Source organism: Antennarius striatus, chromosome 12, assembly GCF_040054535.1.
Source record: "Antennarius striatus isolate MH-2024 chromosome 12, ASM4005453v1, whole genome shotgun sequence".
Lineage (NCBI taxonomy): Eukaryota > Metazoa > Chordata > Actinopteri > Lophiiformes > Antennariidae > Antennarius > Antennarius striatus.
This window is the reverse complement of record NC_090787.1, coordinates 21,083,526-21,102,185: the sequence shown is the minus strand read 5'-3', so window position 1 is coordinate 21,102,185 and position 18,660 is coordinate 21,083,526. Positions and strand designations below refer to the sequence as shown.

At 39.4% G+C, this 18,660-nt stretch overlaps 2 protein-coding genes across 2 annotated transcripts in view; both read right to left on the bottom strand.

Annotated features, from left to right (window-relative positions):
• Positions 1 to 6,330, bottom strand: part of cerkl (ceramide kinase-like) — a 28,513-nt gene extending 22,183 nt beyond the window's left edge. The window contains exons 1-2 of the mRNA XM_068328584.1: positions 5,951 to 6,330; positions 3,451 to 3,560 (exon numbers count right to left, since the gene is read on the bottom strand). Of these exons, the coding sequence (XP_068184685.1) occupies positions 3,451 to 3,560; positions 5,951 to 6,072 (232 nt within the window). The 5' untranslated portion in view covers positions 6,073 to 6,330. The remainder of the gene's footprint in view (positions 1 to 3,450; positions 3,561 to 5,950) is intronic.
• Positions 6,331 to 8,297: 1,967 nt separating this feature from the next.
• Positions 8,298 to 13,791, bottom strand: neurod1 (neuronal differentiation 1). The gene is made up of 4 exons (XM_068329498.1): positions 13,667 to 13,791; positions 11,977 to 12,231; positions 10,277 to 10,506; positions 8,298 to 9,436 (listed from the first exon to the last, which is right to left on the bottom strand). The coding sequence occupies exons 2-4, from the start codon at positions 12,219 to 12,221 to the stop codon at positions 8,880 to 8,882; spliced, it is 1,032 nt and encodes a 343-aa protein (XP_068185599.1). The 5' UTR covers positions 12,222 to 12,231; positions 13,667 to 13,791; the 3' UTR covers positions 8,298 to 8,879.
• Between the last annotated feature and the right edge of the window lie 4,869 nt (positions 13,792 to 18,660).

Below are 18,660 nucleotides of genomic sequence, written 5' to 3'. Positions count from 1 at the left end.
AACCTGCTCACAGGATTCCATCCAGGACACGTTTAATACTAAGATGTTGATACTGAGTGACCTCAAGACAATATTTATAACGCTTTTCAAGAGCAATTTCCTCATTTTAATTTCTCTTCTGAAGAAAGTCTGACCCACTGACTTTGTAATTTTGTTTTTATAATCATGTCTGAGTTGCAGCACTCATCTCAGTCATGGACTCACTCCTTCTGTTGACACAGAAAATTTCTCCCTGACAGAATTCAAACATTTACGGCGGCAGATATGTGAGAATTTCAAACTCTCTTTTCTATTTTTCTGTTATTTTTCTCCAGAGATTGTCACCTCAGAGATTGTCACGGTCTGACTTCAACTCCCTTATTTATAGACTTCTTGATTATTAAACAATTATCAGTGAATGAATTACCAGATTCATTGATAATGCAGATAATAGTTGTAGTTTGACATTTTGAGGAAAAAGTACCTTCAGAGGGGACAAACGCAGTGAATTCTCATGGGAGGAGGTAGCTTTAGGAGGTGGGGTTTCAACCTCGACAAGTCACTACCAGACTGCAGGGCCATATGAAAAACACACAGTCAATCACATTCACGGCTACAGCAAATTTAAATGATGGTGGGAGGAACAGCAGAGACGTGCAAGTTCCACACAGAAGTCCCAGGTGGATTTGGATTCAGGACCTTCTTGCTGTGAAGCAGCAGGGCTACCCACTGAATCAATGGACTGTAATTACCAGAAATAACACTCAGATTTTCATTATTTATCCATCCGGTGTTAAAGAAAGGGAGGAGGCAGAGGACAGTATGAATGAGACATTTACAAAATGACATTTTAAGCTGTTGTTCTCAATATTTGGTAATCAAAGAATAACAGCAAAAATAAAAAAGGCGAGGACTTTGAAAAGCGTATGACAGAAGAAACAGCTCAGAAAGGAAAAACCCACCAAGAAAAAGTTTCCTGTGATGAAATGAACCACTTGTTGAAAACGTTTCCTGCTGTTAACAAATACGGAACATCCGATCCATCCTCCCCTCGTCACCCAGTCGGTGTCCATATGTCCACACATCCAGCTCACACTCTGACCTCCCCAACAACAGATTAATTCTCATATTTTTCAAACTTGCATGCAACATTTTGTAATTTGTGGTATCTTTTGTTTTCATTACTTCAGTTTTGAAACACAGTTTGAAAAATATTTACCTCCAAGTTATTGAGCTCTCGTTTCTGATTTGGCCTGATATCTGTGCTGACAGCAGTTCTGTGGTGTTTGGCTAAACCACCCAATGACCCGTGATGTTTACCTCAGTAGAAGCTCAGCAGCCACTGCATGTCATTTAGTTTTTGTACAGAGGAGCACTGTCATGGGCAGTACACAGTCAGCCAAATGGTTCAGAAGTCAAAAACACAACCAGTCAGATGAAACCTCAAATAGTTCATCAATATACAAACCTATCAAAATAAAAAAACAGGAACAAAAAATGTACACGTGTGGGTTGTACAAGTAGGTAAGTAGGAAATTCTGGATCTATATTAGCAAAACAATTGATAACTTCTGTAAAAATATAAGATCTCTTTAAAGAAATGTTTAAAAGGTCAATTTAGAATACATATTTTCAATATTCATTTCAAAAAGTTACAAATGAGAGCAAAGCTACATCAGCCACTTTGTCCTGCTTCTCTTTAATTCCCCCTCATGAGGGTTGTTTTGTTTTCTTCATTTGCTATTTATTCATTCATACATCTTATCCACTTCTGCTTTCACGGGTCACAGGGGTTGCTGGAGCCTATCCCAGCAGACTGACAGGCCAGAGGCGGGGCTTAGGGTACGACGCCGGTGCATCGCAGAACCACGTGAAAGGCAAACAACCACTCACACACACACACTCACACCTACCGACAGTTTGGAATTGACCAGTTCACCTGAAGCGCATGTTTCTAGAGGCGGCAGGAAGCTGGAGAACCCAGACAGAACCCACGCGGACACTGGGAGAACATGCCACCTCCACACAGATCGGGACGCAACATGTGAGGCAACGGCGCAACGTGCTGCGCCACTGTGCCGCCTGTGCTATTGAATGTTTGGATTTTTTCCTACTAATCTACATTTTGAGTTTTCCACAGGAAGAAGATTTTTTTACTCTTAAGGGTCTTTTCCACGTCAGACTGCAGGTATGATGTTTGAGACTCTGTGCAGACACCAAACTGTGTCTCCATCCACTGATCTATTTGGGGTTCACGTCTCGCCTCCTGGACAAACAGAGAGACAGGCTGCTGGTGTGAGAGGAGGAATTCATGCGTATAGATAAACTGATGTATCTAAAGAAATATGTCACCAACACACACACACACACACACACACACACACACACATACACACAATAGCTGACAGGCTCACTGAGTGTGTGTGTATGTGTGTGCGTGTGTGTGTTTGTGTTAATCTCTTCACACTGAGAGACTTTAATAACCCCCTATGGATCGAACCAACTGCTCTATACTACTGCCAACACCCCTACCGCCACCAGCACACACACACACACCCCACACACACTCATGTATACACACATACACAAAACTTGGATGAAATATAGCAAAACAGATTGACTTCAATCATACACACACACACACACACACACCCACACACACATTTTACCCTGACCTACTTCCATAGGTCAGGGTCATTTATTAAAAGACCCATTATCCAACATATACTGGTGAATTCTGTTTGTCATGAGGCTTCAGAGATGTGTACCTAAAGAGGTATAAAAGTGAAAATGTGACCTTGACCTAGTTTTTCAAGATCAAGGTTGTGATTTTCATCCCCTTGCCTCCCTGAATATAACACCTTTTGTTTCGTCCTTCTATCTTATCCTGTTCCTGAGTGTACAAAAGTTGAAATTTGACCTTGACCTATTTTTCTCAAGGTCATGATCTCATTTTCATCCCCTTTGTGCTTTTTTCCCCCCATCTTTCAATGTGCAACGGTTGTGAAGATATTTAGTGGAGTAACGGATGAACACGCAAACACTGACAACTACAATACATCACTGCTTCACGGGATGTAAAAATTATAAAAACAATTACAGCTTTTCAAAATCCAAACATCATCAGAACTATTGATGTGGGAAGCACACTCTTATTTTTTAAAAATTTATATACTATATTAATCCCCGTAAATAAATCATTTTTTCCACACAAACACACACCACACACACACAAGGCATGCAAATTTGGAGACAATGAAGGTAGAGCGGTAGGCAGCCACACAAACCACTTATGGGGGTTCTATGCGTTCTTGCTCCAGGGCACTTCAGCAGTGCTCAGGAGGTGAACTGGCACCTCTTCAACTACCAGTTCACACTCCATACTTTTTGGTTGAACCGGCAACCCTCCGGTCCCCAAGTGTACTGAGCTACTGATGCCTTGATTACCATGACAACGTCTCATGAACTGACCTGTGGGTGTCTCTGGTCTGATGGGGGTCCAGGTCAGTCTGGTTCGGGTCAGCAGGACGTCATGACTCTTCTTCCCCAATTTAAAGATCCCATGTAGCACGACACCCTCACTGACACACAGAAAAAAGAGAACAAAGACATATTTTTGTCTGGTTCAGCAGAACTTCACAAAGTGATCAAGCAGCCTGTTTTCAATTCATCACTGATCAAGTTTTCTTAGCTGCCTTTATTTTTCATAGTCATAAGAATCACGTCCTTTTATTTGTATATAAATAACTTCCAAAAATATGTGATTCAGCTCCTTATCGATGTCCGGTTGTTTTTTTACACCGTAAACACAGCATGTGGCCATAGCTAAAATTGTAAATATGTGAACATGAATGAATGGATTTCACTACACATCACTCCCCCATCATTAAGACGTGAACAGATGTGTCTGTAATTTCATTTGACTTTATTCCAATGAATCAGTGGGTTGCTTAAATCCATTCTTATGACATATATTTTTGTGGCAACCCCAAGTGATGGCAAAAAGACAAACTGAGTATTGAAAAGCTTAATTAAAAGCAGTACCACAGAGTTCATTTTAAAACAAGAAAGTAGTGCATACCTGAGGTGGACTTCAATAAAATTTGTGCATCCCAACATGACGTTTATGCACCCCAAAAGTACCGGTAATAACAGAATATACGGTAGAAGCATACACAAGGATTGAGTTTCGCCAATAGCACAATATAAAAAAATAAACAAACTGTGAAATTTAATGATTTTATTAATAATGACATCATAACTGATTAAGTAAAAAGAAAAAAAAGAGTAGAATTACATGTTATTTTCATCAAAATGTTAAAGCCTGGTAGTCATTCTTTAAAAAACAGTTTTAGAATAAAGAAAGATGTTTTTTTTTTCACTTTTGTTTTTCACTCTATGGTTTTCTTTGCCTTTGATTCATATACTCTCCTGTGGACACTGCACCAAGCTGACAGAACCTTCTCCACACAGATTTTTGTAAACTGTACTCTAATTATTGTGGCTTGGGTATGACATTTAGCCGTGCCAAACAATCGCCTCCTTTGCGGTACAAATGTTAGGATTTTGCTGGTTTTCACTTGGCTTCTTCTGTGTCTTTATCTGTACTATCCACAGTAATTTCTGTTTCTATTTCTTCATTGATTTTTGATTGTTCTTTATTCAAGAAAGCACCCATTATCACATGTTTTTCTCCAACTTTTGAATCTTTTTCGAAGGCATGGTGATAATATAAGACTAACTCCTCGCTCTCTCACTGCATCGTGTGAAACGAGCAGACGTCGTGTTGCCATTTGGTCGATTTTAATAAGACTGAATCCTGCAGGTGAGTCCCGTGACGAGAAACTCGCACGAGATCAAAACATAATGGCAATTTTTGGGTTCGAAATTTAAGTGGAGAAATGGATAAATTGGAAGTAAATGGAAGTGCATGTTTTCCCAATATTATATTGCCAAAAAAGGTAGCACTGATTTTTTTATTGTAAGCTTGCATCCCAACTATACATGTTGTCTGATAATCGTGTATCCCTGTCAAAAAGTGCTTTGAAATGTCTGTTGCCATGATTAAGCGCTATATAAATAAAACTTGATTGATTGATTGATTGATTGATTGATTGATTGATTGATTGAAAAAATGGGCATCAAAGACGTAAGGATGCATACTTACGAGAACACTGGTACTCTCATATTTAGTAAATATGATCAAATTTGTTGATCAGTAAAGCTACAATACGTCTGTCACACTGATTCTGACTGCTGTCGGTGAATCTCAAGCAAATTCAATAATTAAAACTGGAAGTAGATGAAATTAATTTTTTTCAGTCAATACCAATAATCACTTTCTTCTCATGGCTGATACTGATAAGAAAACCAATAATCACATTATTCTAATTCAGGCAGAAGAAAATCTCATTCAACAAGTCAACTTCATCAATTATTACTATGATTACTTGCTGACTCCTAAATAAATTACTGACTATTCTGACCTACAAATGAATAATTGGGATACATTTTTGAATTATAAATGTCCAAATTATTTTATTTTGTTGTTGCAGATTAAGTTAAATAATTTCTGGGTTCTTTTGGATCGTAATTTCACAATTCTACAGACCAAACCACTTAATTCAAGAAAATAATTGATTCTGAAAATGATCGTCACTGTAGCCCCAATGAATGGATGTGCTTGTCACAACAAAATGCTCATATTTGCATAACAGCAGAGGATGGGGGGGGGCACAATAATGAGATTTGTCTTCATGAGTGTTGTAAACGTTCATCTAAACATTAGAACTGAATGAAATGAGGCAGCAGTGACAGCAGCGCCCCCAGTCACAACACTCATGAGTCAGTCTTTCATTTCCACTTTCCCTTAACGACTTCTCTAAGTGTAGTCACTGAAACAAACAAACAAACAAACAAACAAACAAACAAACAAACAAACAAACGAACAAACAAACAAACAACCACTCACCTCTCCGCCCGTTGTTGACCATCTGCTTCCCGCTTCTCCTCCTCCTCCTCCTCCTTCACTCCGCTTCGTTTTTCTTTCTTCTTCGTGTTTCTGTTTTCTCCTCTCGGCTCCTCCTCAGACATGTTTACGAATAAACACACAAAACAAACAAACAAACAAACAAACAAACAAACACAAACGATGCCGATGACTTTGTTTGTCTTCACTGACTACACGTCAGACGGGCTCGCGCTAAGCTGATCACGCGGCGGGTGACTTTGTATTTCCGGGTATCGTTGCCATAGCGACAGCTGTAGCTGTCACCCCGGTGGGGCGCGCGGCAGCCCGGCTCGTGTCTCGCTGTGGAGGATGCGCGCTCCCGTCTATCCTCTAAAGAAGGATGCGCGCTCCACGTTGAGCAGTGTAGTGCTGTGTGGGGCGATTTGATCGATAAATACCATCCTGATTGGATCCTGATTGGTTGTGTGACGTCGGATCGGCGGTAGCCATCAGTCCACTGTCCTTTAACTACGGAATCAGGCCCGAATAATGACAGAAATTCGGAAAAATATTTAAAAATCTGTCTTTTTACTCGAAAATAAGAATTTATTTTCTCAGAATTAAAAAAAATCAGATTATCTTATCAAGTGATGATTTACGTTCTGTGCTCACGCTGTGCAGTTCCATCCCTAAGCTGCATTTTCTGTTTCCTAAGCAGTTTCTCACTTTCTTCATTACTGTATTATGACATGGGACTTTTCTTTTTAACATTTGTCAATGTGCTGCAAACATGAGACGATCAAAAAACAAGAACAAATGAAAAAGTTCCATAATGTAGGGCAATGGATCCGGATCCATTATATATATCCATTATGTTAAATATATAACTTGATGGGAGCAGTATATAATGTATCATATCACTGGTGTCAAAGTTATTTGGTGTTGGTATTTGCATTCATCATTGAAATCACCCTCCTATTCAATTGTTCCAGAAACCCACCAAACACACGGACACAGGATGGTCCCAGTGGGCTGTGGTATCAACACTACATCCCAGGTACACCTGAAACACACTCAGTGTGTGTGCTGACGACAGATGGCTGAGTTAAAGCTGCATTAATCAGTGTTATGATCAGCCAGCAGAGTGAAACACAGGACTGTATCTGTAGAGTTGAGCCATTACATTTAATCAGGATTTTATGCTATTAATATATAACTTGATATTTTGGAAACTTAATGTCTTTTATTTATGATATATTATGGAAATACTATCCAAAAGTATCTCTGAAGAAGACGCAGGTCTGGTTTGACTTTCTGTCATGGTTTTTCCAGTTTAAGAAGGAAGCTAAATGGTGCTATATGGCTGCCACATTGCTCCTGCTGACACACACACACACACACACACACACACACACACACACACACACACACACACACACACACACACACACACACACACACACACACACACACACACAAAACATACACAGCACACACACAGCGGGACATCAGTGGATATTGAGGGGGGCTCTCATGCATAAATGAGATCATTTTCATAAATTAAAATTTTGCCTGCAGAATGAACATCTGTGCCCTTCATGTGCATGCACACACACACACACACACACACACACACACACACACACACACACACACACACACACACACACACACACACACACACACACACACACGCAGTAATCCTGGTTTTGTCTTTCACCAGTGTGATAATTGTGTTAACACACTAACAGGGTTTTCTCTGAAAGGAGATCCATTTTTCTCTGTGTGTTTTTATCCTTGAAGGAATAAAATCCACTTTAAATAATTCTGTGGTCACATACCAACTGTTTATATTCACTAAGTTACTTTTTAGTGACAAAATTTATAGAATACGGGTTGTAATTAATAATTATATCAGTCCGTTGGCTAATCTGGATTATGTGTTGAGTCCACGACGTGTCTATGAAGACTCTTTTTGCTGTCTCAGAAGACTGAGAAGACCGGATTATATTTGTTGATAAGTATCTCTTTATGTAAACCCACCAATATTTATTTAAACATTTATAAGCAGTATATAAACATTTAATAAATGGATCAGGATATGAGTTATAAAGACGCGTGTTGGATGTTAAATAGCGACTTTCCCAAATGATGAACTCATCATCTAATCTGCCCAAAACTGTACAGAAACCTGGTCAAATCCACCAGATTCAGTTTTTATTGCATGGGTGTGTATATTCTTCTGTTTATCTATAAATGTCCTGTTAAATATTATGAATTAAAGGGAATTCGTACAACCTGAACTTATTTTGAACAAACCAGAAGCGACTGCAGAAAACGGGACCAGACAGAGGTGGTGTGAGTCTCAAGTGATTGACATTGATTTCCTTTTAATGAAAGGCATTTATAAACATCTATCATATAAAATATAAAGAAGAGTCACATGAAATGTCAACAGAAAGCTACAGGAAAGTTATAAAAAGCAAAGTTAAAAACCACGTGAACAACATGAACACTTCTGCGCGGTGTTGGCTGCACCCGAACCCAACACCAGCTCCACAACATCTCACACGCCCACCCAAAAATAGAGAAATCTTAATTAATTCAACATTTGGAATTATCAGATGAGCAAAGCTCAGGGTTTAACAAAATTGCATAGTTTCCTCCAAATTATTGCTTTTTGATTATTTTTAAGTGATTACATGGATAATATTGAGACATTCAGAGAGAATCTCCTGCAGGATGAAACGCTAGAACAAGGTTACATCATCATCAACATGACATTGTCATCGACGTGTCTGTATTCATGACCTCACTGAGGGTTCATGGAGCCTGATGCAGACAGAAAGAAGGAAAGACGGCAGCAGAAACAGCCGTGAAACAACAGAAGTCTGTTTCCACGCGTCCCTCTGTCTGTCTGCATCAGAGTCCCAGTCCTTCATCCCCTCCCTCAGGAGTCATGGAAGATGGCGTTCAGCTGGGCGTTCATCAGCCGTTCGTGGTGTGAATGTCCATCAAAGCCCAACAGCCCGTCCACCTGCAGCTCACTGCAACGTGGGTTCGACCCCCCGCCGCCATACATGGCAGCGTGCCCCCCAGGTCCTCCTCCTCCGTAGTGCACGCTGAAGGAGAAGCTCTTGTCGTACTCGGTGGCGGTGACGGCCTCTTGCTTGAAGGATGAGAAGTTTCCGTTAATGCTCAGGGGGGGGCTGAGCGGCGGGTCGAATGCTTGGCCGTCCGTTACGAGAACGCCATCAAAAAACGGCTCAAGCGGGCCATAAGGTTGACCTTTGACCTGGTGGAAGATGTGGGAGGGCTCCATGGTGCCATAGGGCGGGCTGGGCAGACCGGCCGTCAGCCCGGGGCTCTGGTAGAAGTGTCCCGGGTAGGCCACGGCCCCGGTGGGGGGGAGATGAGCCGGCAGCTCGGGGGTCTGCTCCGGAAGGAACGTTCGTGGGTTGAGCTGCAGGCAGCCGGCCACCAGGTTGGTGGTGGGCTGAGACAGACCTGCAGACACGGACAAGAGATCAATGCACTGCGCCGTTGTTAACGCGTTCCAGGAACCACACGCGATTCACAACCATAGAGCGACAAACTATTTATTTTATTATTTACGGAAGTTTAAACGTTTCTGAACCCCCCCATACTGATATTAAACCACTTTCTATCTGTATTACCTTTAAAACACGTTTGTGTCTCACGGAAGTCAGAGACTCACTGAACGCAGCACACTTCAGGATGCCATCAGCCAATAGAATGCGAGTACGGTATCACGTGACTGCCTACTAACATTTCATGGGAACTCTAAAAGGATATCACCTGACTCTACCAGTATTAATTATTAAAGTTAAAGTTATTATTAACATTTAAAACGACCATCTCAAACTCATAAATGCGATATTAATACATGTTAATCATTAAATAAAGTCCTGTATCCATATCTACTGTACTGCTAAATGCAAAGGGGATCAATAATCTTCAATATTGATGTCTGGTAAAAGCTGTGTATGTCAGTATGTCAGAGTATGTTAGAAGTACAAACCTAGTAGCAACTTTGAATAACTTTTAGAAAAAAAATCACTGTTCATTTCTGTCTGTTCGTTTATTTCTAATATTAAGTCAAAGTGAATGAATTGGTTGAAAACATTGTGATGACAGAAGTGTTTCGATTAGGAACGACACAAACCAGAAGGCTTCTGCCCGTCAGCCCTATTTTTTCAGATGTTGTTCATGTTGAAAATGAGATGAAGGTGAAGTCAGTGGTTTGGAACACACTTCATTTTTCCCTACACAGCTATGTGGCTGTTGTTTTTCATTTCCATCCAGTTTGTGGACTGTGATGCTCACCTTTGCAGAGAGCCTGGACAAAGCTCATGAGGTCTGGCGCTTTGCCGGAGCGAAGGATCTCACCCAAAGCCCAGATGTAGTTCTTGGCGAGGCGGAGTGTCTCAATCTTTGATAATTTCTGGGTTTTTGAGTAACAAGGGACAACTTTTCTTAGACTCTCCAAGGCGTCGTTCAACCCGTGCATGCGGTTTCTCTCACGGGCATTAGCTTTCATTCGACGAACCTTAAACCTAGAAAAAAATAGATCTTTTGTTAGAAAAAAACAAGGGAGGGAAACATTTCAAAGGAGATTTTAATCAGTTAATCAGAATGTAAGGATGCCCAGTGTCACATGTATCTACATTCATCCACACAGACTACAGTCATTAGATGTCTCAGTGTGACACAAATCTGATTTCTTGAGGATGGTGAAATCAAAATGATCAGATCTTTACAAATCAGAATCACTTTCATGGGAGGACAGGTTGTTTTTTTTAAAATTAATATAAACTTTATTAATCCCAAAAGTGGCAATTACTCTTCAGCAGTTTGTGGTCCAAATAGAGGTTCATCTTTAGCAAAGATTCTTTGACATCTTCCAATTCAGAGGACATTTCAGAGGACCTACGTAAAGGTCAGTCATCATCATTACCAAATGTAATTGGAGCAAAAGCCTGAGTATTAAAAATGACTCATATGATCTGAGCATCATCTTCTGCTCTTACTACGATATGATTATTCTTGCTGCACTGGAAGTTTTTATTAGTTTCCAGATATCTACCGATGTAAAAACAAAGACTCTTCAAACACTTTGTTGCTCTTGGCGTTCTGTGTATTTTTAAAACGCATGCACACTGGAACACGCTATCCATGGTGCTGAAGACACTGAACAAAGTCTAACCTCATATTCAACTGTCTGTAATAAAAAATAGAATTATTTGATTACTTGTTGAATCTGCTGTCATTCTGTCATCAATATCAGTATTAGCTATTCTATACACTTTTATCCAAACAACAAAGACCCCTGATTAAAAAGTAGCATATGTATACGGAATATAAAAATACTTCATTTAACTTTCTTTTTAACTTTAGTGCAAATCAGATATTTATATAATTAAACTTAATGTAGGAAGCACGGATTATACGACTGGCAAAGCTTTAGAAACAAGACAGGGAGAATGTTTTAGATCCTGCCTTTGAGAGAAGGTGATGGTCTCTGCTGTTTCCTGATTGGACGTGATCTACTGAGACTTCCTGGTGATGAAACTCTGATGGTCAACTTTGTAATTGTTCAGATTGGAACTCTTATTTTTACATTTCGTTAAATCAACTAAAAAAATTCAAACTTTTTAGATCATCTTCTCAGAAAGTTTAATTCTTCTGGTTCTGAGTTTTTGCAAAATTACAATTAGTAACTTGATTTGAAGAATTTTGATTCAAATGTTACATCTTTTAAATTTGTGCAGACCAAGAAATGCGACAAATTCATCTGCCCATCCACAGCCAGTCGAGGGTAACTGACCATGGATTCAGTTGCTCCTTGATTTCCCCACAAAACACTCAATAAAAAACAATTTCCTTGATTTTCACTGATCCTTATGCTCCTCAGAGGATGAAGCGTACGTTTGAATAATTCTTCTGCACGCAGGAAACTACTTCTATTTGCTTTTTATCCAATGAAAATACTTTTTATAATTCAGGGAAAAATATCATGGCGTCACCTCTGCATACGAGCTTTGGTCATCTTCTTCTTCTTAGGTCCTCGCCTCTTGGGTTTGATCTCCCCATCCTCCTCCTCTTCCTCTTCATCCTCCTCATCGTCATCCTCCTCTCCCTCGTCTAGGTGGTGAAGGTGAACTTCCTCCCCCCCATCTCCCCTCTCTGTCTCCCCATCGGTGGGGCTGTGGAGCTCCTGCTGTTCCTCTGAGTCCTCAGATGCTGGATCCTCGTGGACAGACCTGGTCATGATGCTGATTCTGTTGGAGTAAAAAAAAAGAAGATATTTCTGCCAAAAAATAATGTAAAAAATTCCTCTAAATTTTTACGTTATTAAAGTTAGTTTAGCTGATCTTGAATTTGCATTAACATCAATAACCAGATAAAAACGTGTGAAAATGATAATGAAAATCTCTATTTTAATCAGATTATATTTAGAGCATTGAATTTTTTTTCTGCTGAAATCATTCAGCATTGTATTCAGATGTGTGTTGAATGGATGCTGTAATTTTTATTTCCTTCAAAATTAAGTGGATTTCCGATGTAATTTAATTTCAATTAAAAAAAAAGACATGACGGTAAAGTAAAGATTTCAAATAAGTTTTTTTCTCTCCAACATTTCTAAAATGTTTCAATAATAGGCCTTTTTCTGGTTAAAGTCATTTTAAAATCTAATAACTCCATAGGTCGTGTTTTGATATCGCGCTGATTCAGGAAACTAAATAAATGAGTCAAAGTGTGTTTATTACACTAAAACTAAAAAGCGAGTAAGATATAAAACATTAAACTCTTCCGGAGGAAGACTGTTGAGATATTCAGGAGGTTGGTGTCAAATTAAACTTTAGTTATGGTTACAGAAAAATCTCAGTTTAAATATCTACAACATCCATTCGATGAATAACTGTTCGAAAACACAGAATCCTTCTCAAAATGAGACCTTTCTCGTGAAATAGACATTAGTCCGTCGGAGGAGATATCTGGATTTTGAGAGAAGAATTCCGCAAAATTTGGTCATTTTATTTGAGTTAGTAAAAATGCCAGTTTCCGCGTCATGTCTTTATAGTGAACAGTAAAATGAGAATGTTGCTAATAAAATAGAATATGAAATTATTCCCACTCACTTCATTGAACAACTACAATAACCTGATCGTTAAATCTGATCTGAACCTGATCAATAAATCCAGCAGAAATCGCTTCTTTTCTCTCAGTCGTGTTTCCACTGAGTGGTTCCGTTATTCCGTTATTCCGTTATTCCGTTATTCCGTTATTCCGGTGACGGACATCATCAACGTGACCGACAAGAGACACAAATACGACTTTTATTTTAAAGTAATAACAGAAAAGATTTCTCTGACACAGTAAAATCACAAAGATAAAGAAGAAATTTATGCCTAAACACCCTAATGATGTTTAATAATTATTTATTAAAAGTAAAACGAATTTTCAGAAAACGAGCAACAAATTAATTTTAAAAAGTTTGAACAAATAAATAAATGAATGAAATGCAAACGGGATTGTTTTCGTATACTATATTGATTTATTTTACTGACAAATTATCCCCAAAGAATTGATTCTCTCTTAACAAATAATTAATTATTCAACAGGGAAAATCAATGATTATTCAGGCATCTAAGGAAGAATTCCTCCTTCAGGTAACTGCTGGTTATTATGAAGCTACAATGAAACCAAACTCACCTGTGATGAGATTTAATCCGTCAGATTGCACGCATCCCGCGCGCTCTATGTGTGTCCTTGCGTGACTGTGCGGGACTGTTGTGAGCATTCTGAGGTGGTGGGAGATGATGCTGGTTTTATAGTCAACACACACACACACACACACACACACACACACACACACACACACACACACACACACACACACACACACACACACACACACACACACACACACACACACAGAGGAGGTTGGGACATATTAGCATTTGAGACCACGCCCTCCCGGCACGCGCCATATGGTGCTTACGTCATTAAAACGGCCCCGGGGATCACGTGACAAATCTTCCATTTGTATCAGCGAAAGACTCCCTCTCTCTCTCTCTCTCTCTCTCTCTCTCTCTCTCTCTCTCTCCATCTCTCTCTCTCTCTCTCTCTCTCTCCCTCCCTCTCTCCATCTCTCTCTCTCTCTCTCTCTCTCTGTCTCTCTCTCTCCTCTCTCTCTCTCTCTCTCTCTCTCTCGCTCTCTCTCTCTCTCTCTCTCTCCTTCTCTCTCTCTCTCTCTCTCTCTCTCTCTCTCTCTCCCTCCCTCTCTCCATCTCTCTCTCTCTCTCTCTCTGTCTCTCTGTCTCTCTCTCTCTCTCTCTCCCTCTCCCTCTCTCTCTCTCTCTCTCTCTCTTTGTGATCCAAGTTGACCATCTGTCGTGAAATACACTAAAATCAAGCTCATCCGAGGTTGTGTGCTCATTGGATGTGATTGGACAACATTGATCTATTAGAAGGGAAAAGGATGAAAATATATTCTGATCATGTAAAAATTTGACGCAATGTCGACGTAATGTGGAGATGCATGGGGCCTGGCCCCTGGTTCTGGCCCCTGGTTCTGGCCCCTGGGTCTGGCCCTTGGGTGTTTTTTATGGCTGAACTACTTTAATTAACACAGAAAATGTAAATATAGAAAAACACACAAAGTTTTTTACTGGGCAGGACTGGGCAGGAAATGATATCTGAAGGGACCAGAAGTGTGTGTCCAGTTTGTCCTTTTTCTGTTTTAGATGAACGCTCATAATTGTTTGGAAAAGTTTTTTAGGTGGATGCCCTCCCTGCCACAAGCCTTTGAGATATTTACTGTGGAACAAAATACAGGTTGTTCTTTTATTGAACTTTATTTACCAAAGTAAATGTTTAAAGAAAGATAGTATGGACTCATTAAAAAACCTATATAACAAATATAACTTAAATATAACAAAATTTCTCTAACACCGTGATCCATGAAAGCGGAGGAAGTGGTACGGCATGATGGATGATGGATGGAACTAATATAACTAAGTGTATATAACACTTTGTAAAAGTGTTGTAAACGGTTTATATGCCAATTATTGCATCTGTTTTTATATATTTTATACCACATTTTACGCACAAAGCACTGCATATGCTTACACAAGACACACATCTCCCTATTTGTATCAATCCTGAATTTTTAAAAGCCATAGAAGATGATCTGAAGGGAAAAACTAGAAAAGCTTATCTCTGCAGTCACATCCACTCAGCCAATGGGCACGAAGCAGTGGACTTTGTACCTGATCTTGAGTGAAGACGTTGATATGGTGACAATATAGCAGCTTCCAGGAGGTTACCTGGCAACTTGACAGCGTGTCTGCTGGTCAACGGGAACCATTGGCTAATGGTTAACACAGAATCAATCTGTCTCTGTGCTGCTCAGCCCAGGATGAACAAATATAAAACAAAGAGCCAGTCATATTTCTATTTTTGCTTTTCTTGGGAAGATAAACGTGGTTCTCATTTCAGCACATAACTTTAAGAATTACATTTTTTTAATGGTTGCAAAGAGATTTTAGTTAGTGGGTCACAACTCAATCAGTCTTACCAAAGCAGGAAGTGGTTAAACCACACCATTACAATTAAAATTCAATAAACATACAGAAATTAAGATGGTTTTAGAACTAATCTACAGAATACAGAGAAGGAATATGGAAGTGGGAGAGAGAAGTTTTGTTATTTAAAGAACAAAGTGCAGAAACTCAGTGTTGAATATGAACTGTTATCCTACACCGCAGGCCGTGTAGGACACTGAATTTTCATTACTTGCATCATTCACTGTATGAATAGGGTAATCTGACCTTCTACACACACACACACACACACACACACACACACACACACACACACACACACACACACACACACACACACACACACACACACACACACACACACACACACACACACACACACACACACACACACACACTGTAATTTTTGCCTGTATATTTGCTCATTTAGTCATTACAGACTATTAATGCATAATTTTTGATGATGTCTTCTGTGACGACACATTTTAAATGACAACTGTTTTAACGGTCAGTCATTCATTATCTGTTCATAAAACAGGCGTCACCAATTTTTATGTTATAAAGAATTAATTTAATGAATAAATGTAGACTGACAGCTGCATGGATCGGTGTTGGTGATGCCATCTGTGTGCAGCTGACAAGTAAGTTGTGATTCAAATCAAAGATTTGATTGAAGTACAGTTGTTTCCATTCTATAAGGCTCACTGGATTATAAGGCGTACTGTCGGTTTTTGAGAAAATTATAGGCTTTTAGGTGCGCCTCATGGTGCGGAAAATACTGAACTTGAAATAGACAAACTGTATTTATTTCTTTATTCCTTATGATTTTTTTTAAAGATTACAAGCACTGAGCGAAGTGACAAAAAAGTTGGGGGTGTACAATCATTCATGATTACAGAGACCAGTCATGCCGTCCAGTGAGGGTTTCATCAGTTTAATGGCGCTGTGTCTCCATCTAGTGGTTTTCTGCTGACACTACAGCTCACCGTCCTCATCAGATGGGATCCTTTCTTTCTCTTCTTAAACTCTGACCCCTTAACAGAAATATGTTTCTCTCTTTCTGTAGCGTTGCATGCTGGGAGAGACTGTGAGAAAGTTTGAGGACTGTGATGTCTGAAAAAATTAATGGTATAAGTATAAAAAAAAACAGATAATGGAAAAAGAGTAGTTTCTATCTATAATTTATGTCTGCCTTTTCAAACTTGTGTTTTAAATACTTGTTTTTTGTTTGATAAAGGTACAAAAGTTAGATGTTTAATTTGTCCAAGTTGATTGGAAGTGAGAAGGGAACAGAGAAATGAATTTTAGCAACAAAACCGGCACCAGGGGCGGAGTGGGGATTTTATTTTAGTTTTAGTGGAAGACATCATGTGAAAGTGAAGGCAGAGTTTGAAAGAACGACCTTCGTCTTTATCTGTGTGTGTGATCCAGTTGTATGAGCATAGAGTGGCTTTTTAAAATATTTTAAAGGTGGAAGTTCAGATATGCAGCAGCAGAAAAAGAAGAAGAGACTCACTTTATTATCCCCAATGAGAAAGTTATTTTTACACTCAATTAATACATATTAGACATGCATATATTCGTTGTAAAAAGAATGGTAAAAACAAGAATAACAGTTGACTTTTTCAGAGTTATGAATGATCTGGTTATTTTTAAAAACCTTTGGTGTGTTAAAGATGTCTTCTGTTCTGTGTTCAGTGGGAAGCTCGTGTTCTGGTATTGGTTGGTTTAATTTATATATAGTTTGTTTTTTCTCTATTTTTGTATGTGAATCTGTTCAATTCTTTGTATTAGTGGGATTAATTTGTAAATTTGTTTTCTGTAAATTGCAAGTTAGTTTGACCAGAAGCTTTCAATTTACACACATGCACAATCACCTTCTTCTTGCTTGGACAGAAACTATCTTTGAATTGAAATTTTTATTTACACTAGACCAAATATCATTCAATGTACTAATAATGATTGACAAATGTTTGGAGCGTTGTTGATGGGCAAATGTGGGGAAAATGTGGTATCTGTTGGGTGTGCTTGTGCAACTATGGAAAGGCTGATTATTTGGGATGAGGGCAGTCAAAGATTTTTATTATAGTACATGGTTTTTTTCCACAGTATTTGGATTTAGATGATTTTTCTTGATCACAATTTCTCCATATTTGGAGAACACTCATTCACAAGCATTCCTTGCCCTCCTGGCATCCGACGCATCTCGGTCCAGCGTTTCCCAAAGGTTAATATCTGAAAGACAAACACGACAACAATCATCTTTTTAATTTATTGGAAAAAAAACTTTATATTACTTGAACACTCAACAAAAATATAAATGCAACATTTTTGTTTTTGCTCTTTTTTCATGAGATGGACTTGAAGATCTATAATTCATTCCAGGTACACAATATTACCATTTCTCTCAAACATTGTTCACAAATCTGTCTAAATGTGTGATAGTGAGCACTTCTGCTTTGCTGAGATAATCCATCCCACCTCACAGGTGTGACACATCAAGATGCTGATCTGACATCATGATTAGTGCACAGGTGTACCTTATTCTGCCCACAATAAAAGGCCACTCTGAAATGTGCAGGTTTGTCTCACAGCAAAATGCCACAGATGCCACGAGCATTGAGGGAGCGTGCAGTTGGCATGCTGACAGCAGGAATGTCAACCAGATCTGTTGGTCATGCATTGAATGTTCATTTCTCCACTGTAAGCCGTCTCCAAAGGCGTTTCAGAGAATATGGCAGTACATCCAACCAGCCTCACAACCACAGACCACGTGTCACCACACCAGCCCAGGACCTCCACATCCAGCAGGTTCACCTCCAAGGTCGCCTGAGACCAGCCACTCAGATAGCTGCTGAAACAGTTGGTTTGCATAACCAAACAATTTCTGCACAAACTGTCAGAAACCGTCTCAGGGAAGTTCAACTGCATGCTGGTCCTTATCGGGGTTTTAACCTGACTCCAGATCGTCGCCGTAACAGACTTGAGTGGGCAAATGCTCACATTCGATGGCGTCTGGCACGTTGGAGAGGTGTTCTCTTCACGGATGAATCTGGGTTTACATTGTTCAGGGCAGATGGCAGACTGTGGGTGAGCGCTTTGCTGATGTCAGTGTTGTGGATGGAGTGGCCCATGGTGGTG

Excerpts from the sequence above, each read along its gene's own strand:
- neurod1 (XM_068329498.1), bottom strand. The coding sequence starts at position 12,221 with ATGACCAGGTCTGTCCACGAGGATCCAGCATCTGAGGACTCAGAGGAA. Across the intron at positions 10,507-11,976 it reads ACCAAAGCTCGTATGCAGAG|GTTTAAGGTTCGTCGAATGA; the intron begins GTGACGCCATGA and ends ATTTTTTTCTAG. Across the intron at positions 9,437-10,276 it reads TGTCCAGGCTCTCTGCAAAG|GTCTGTCTCAGCCCACCACC; the intron begins GTGAGCATCACA and ends CCGTGTCTGCAG.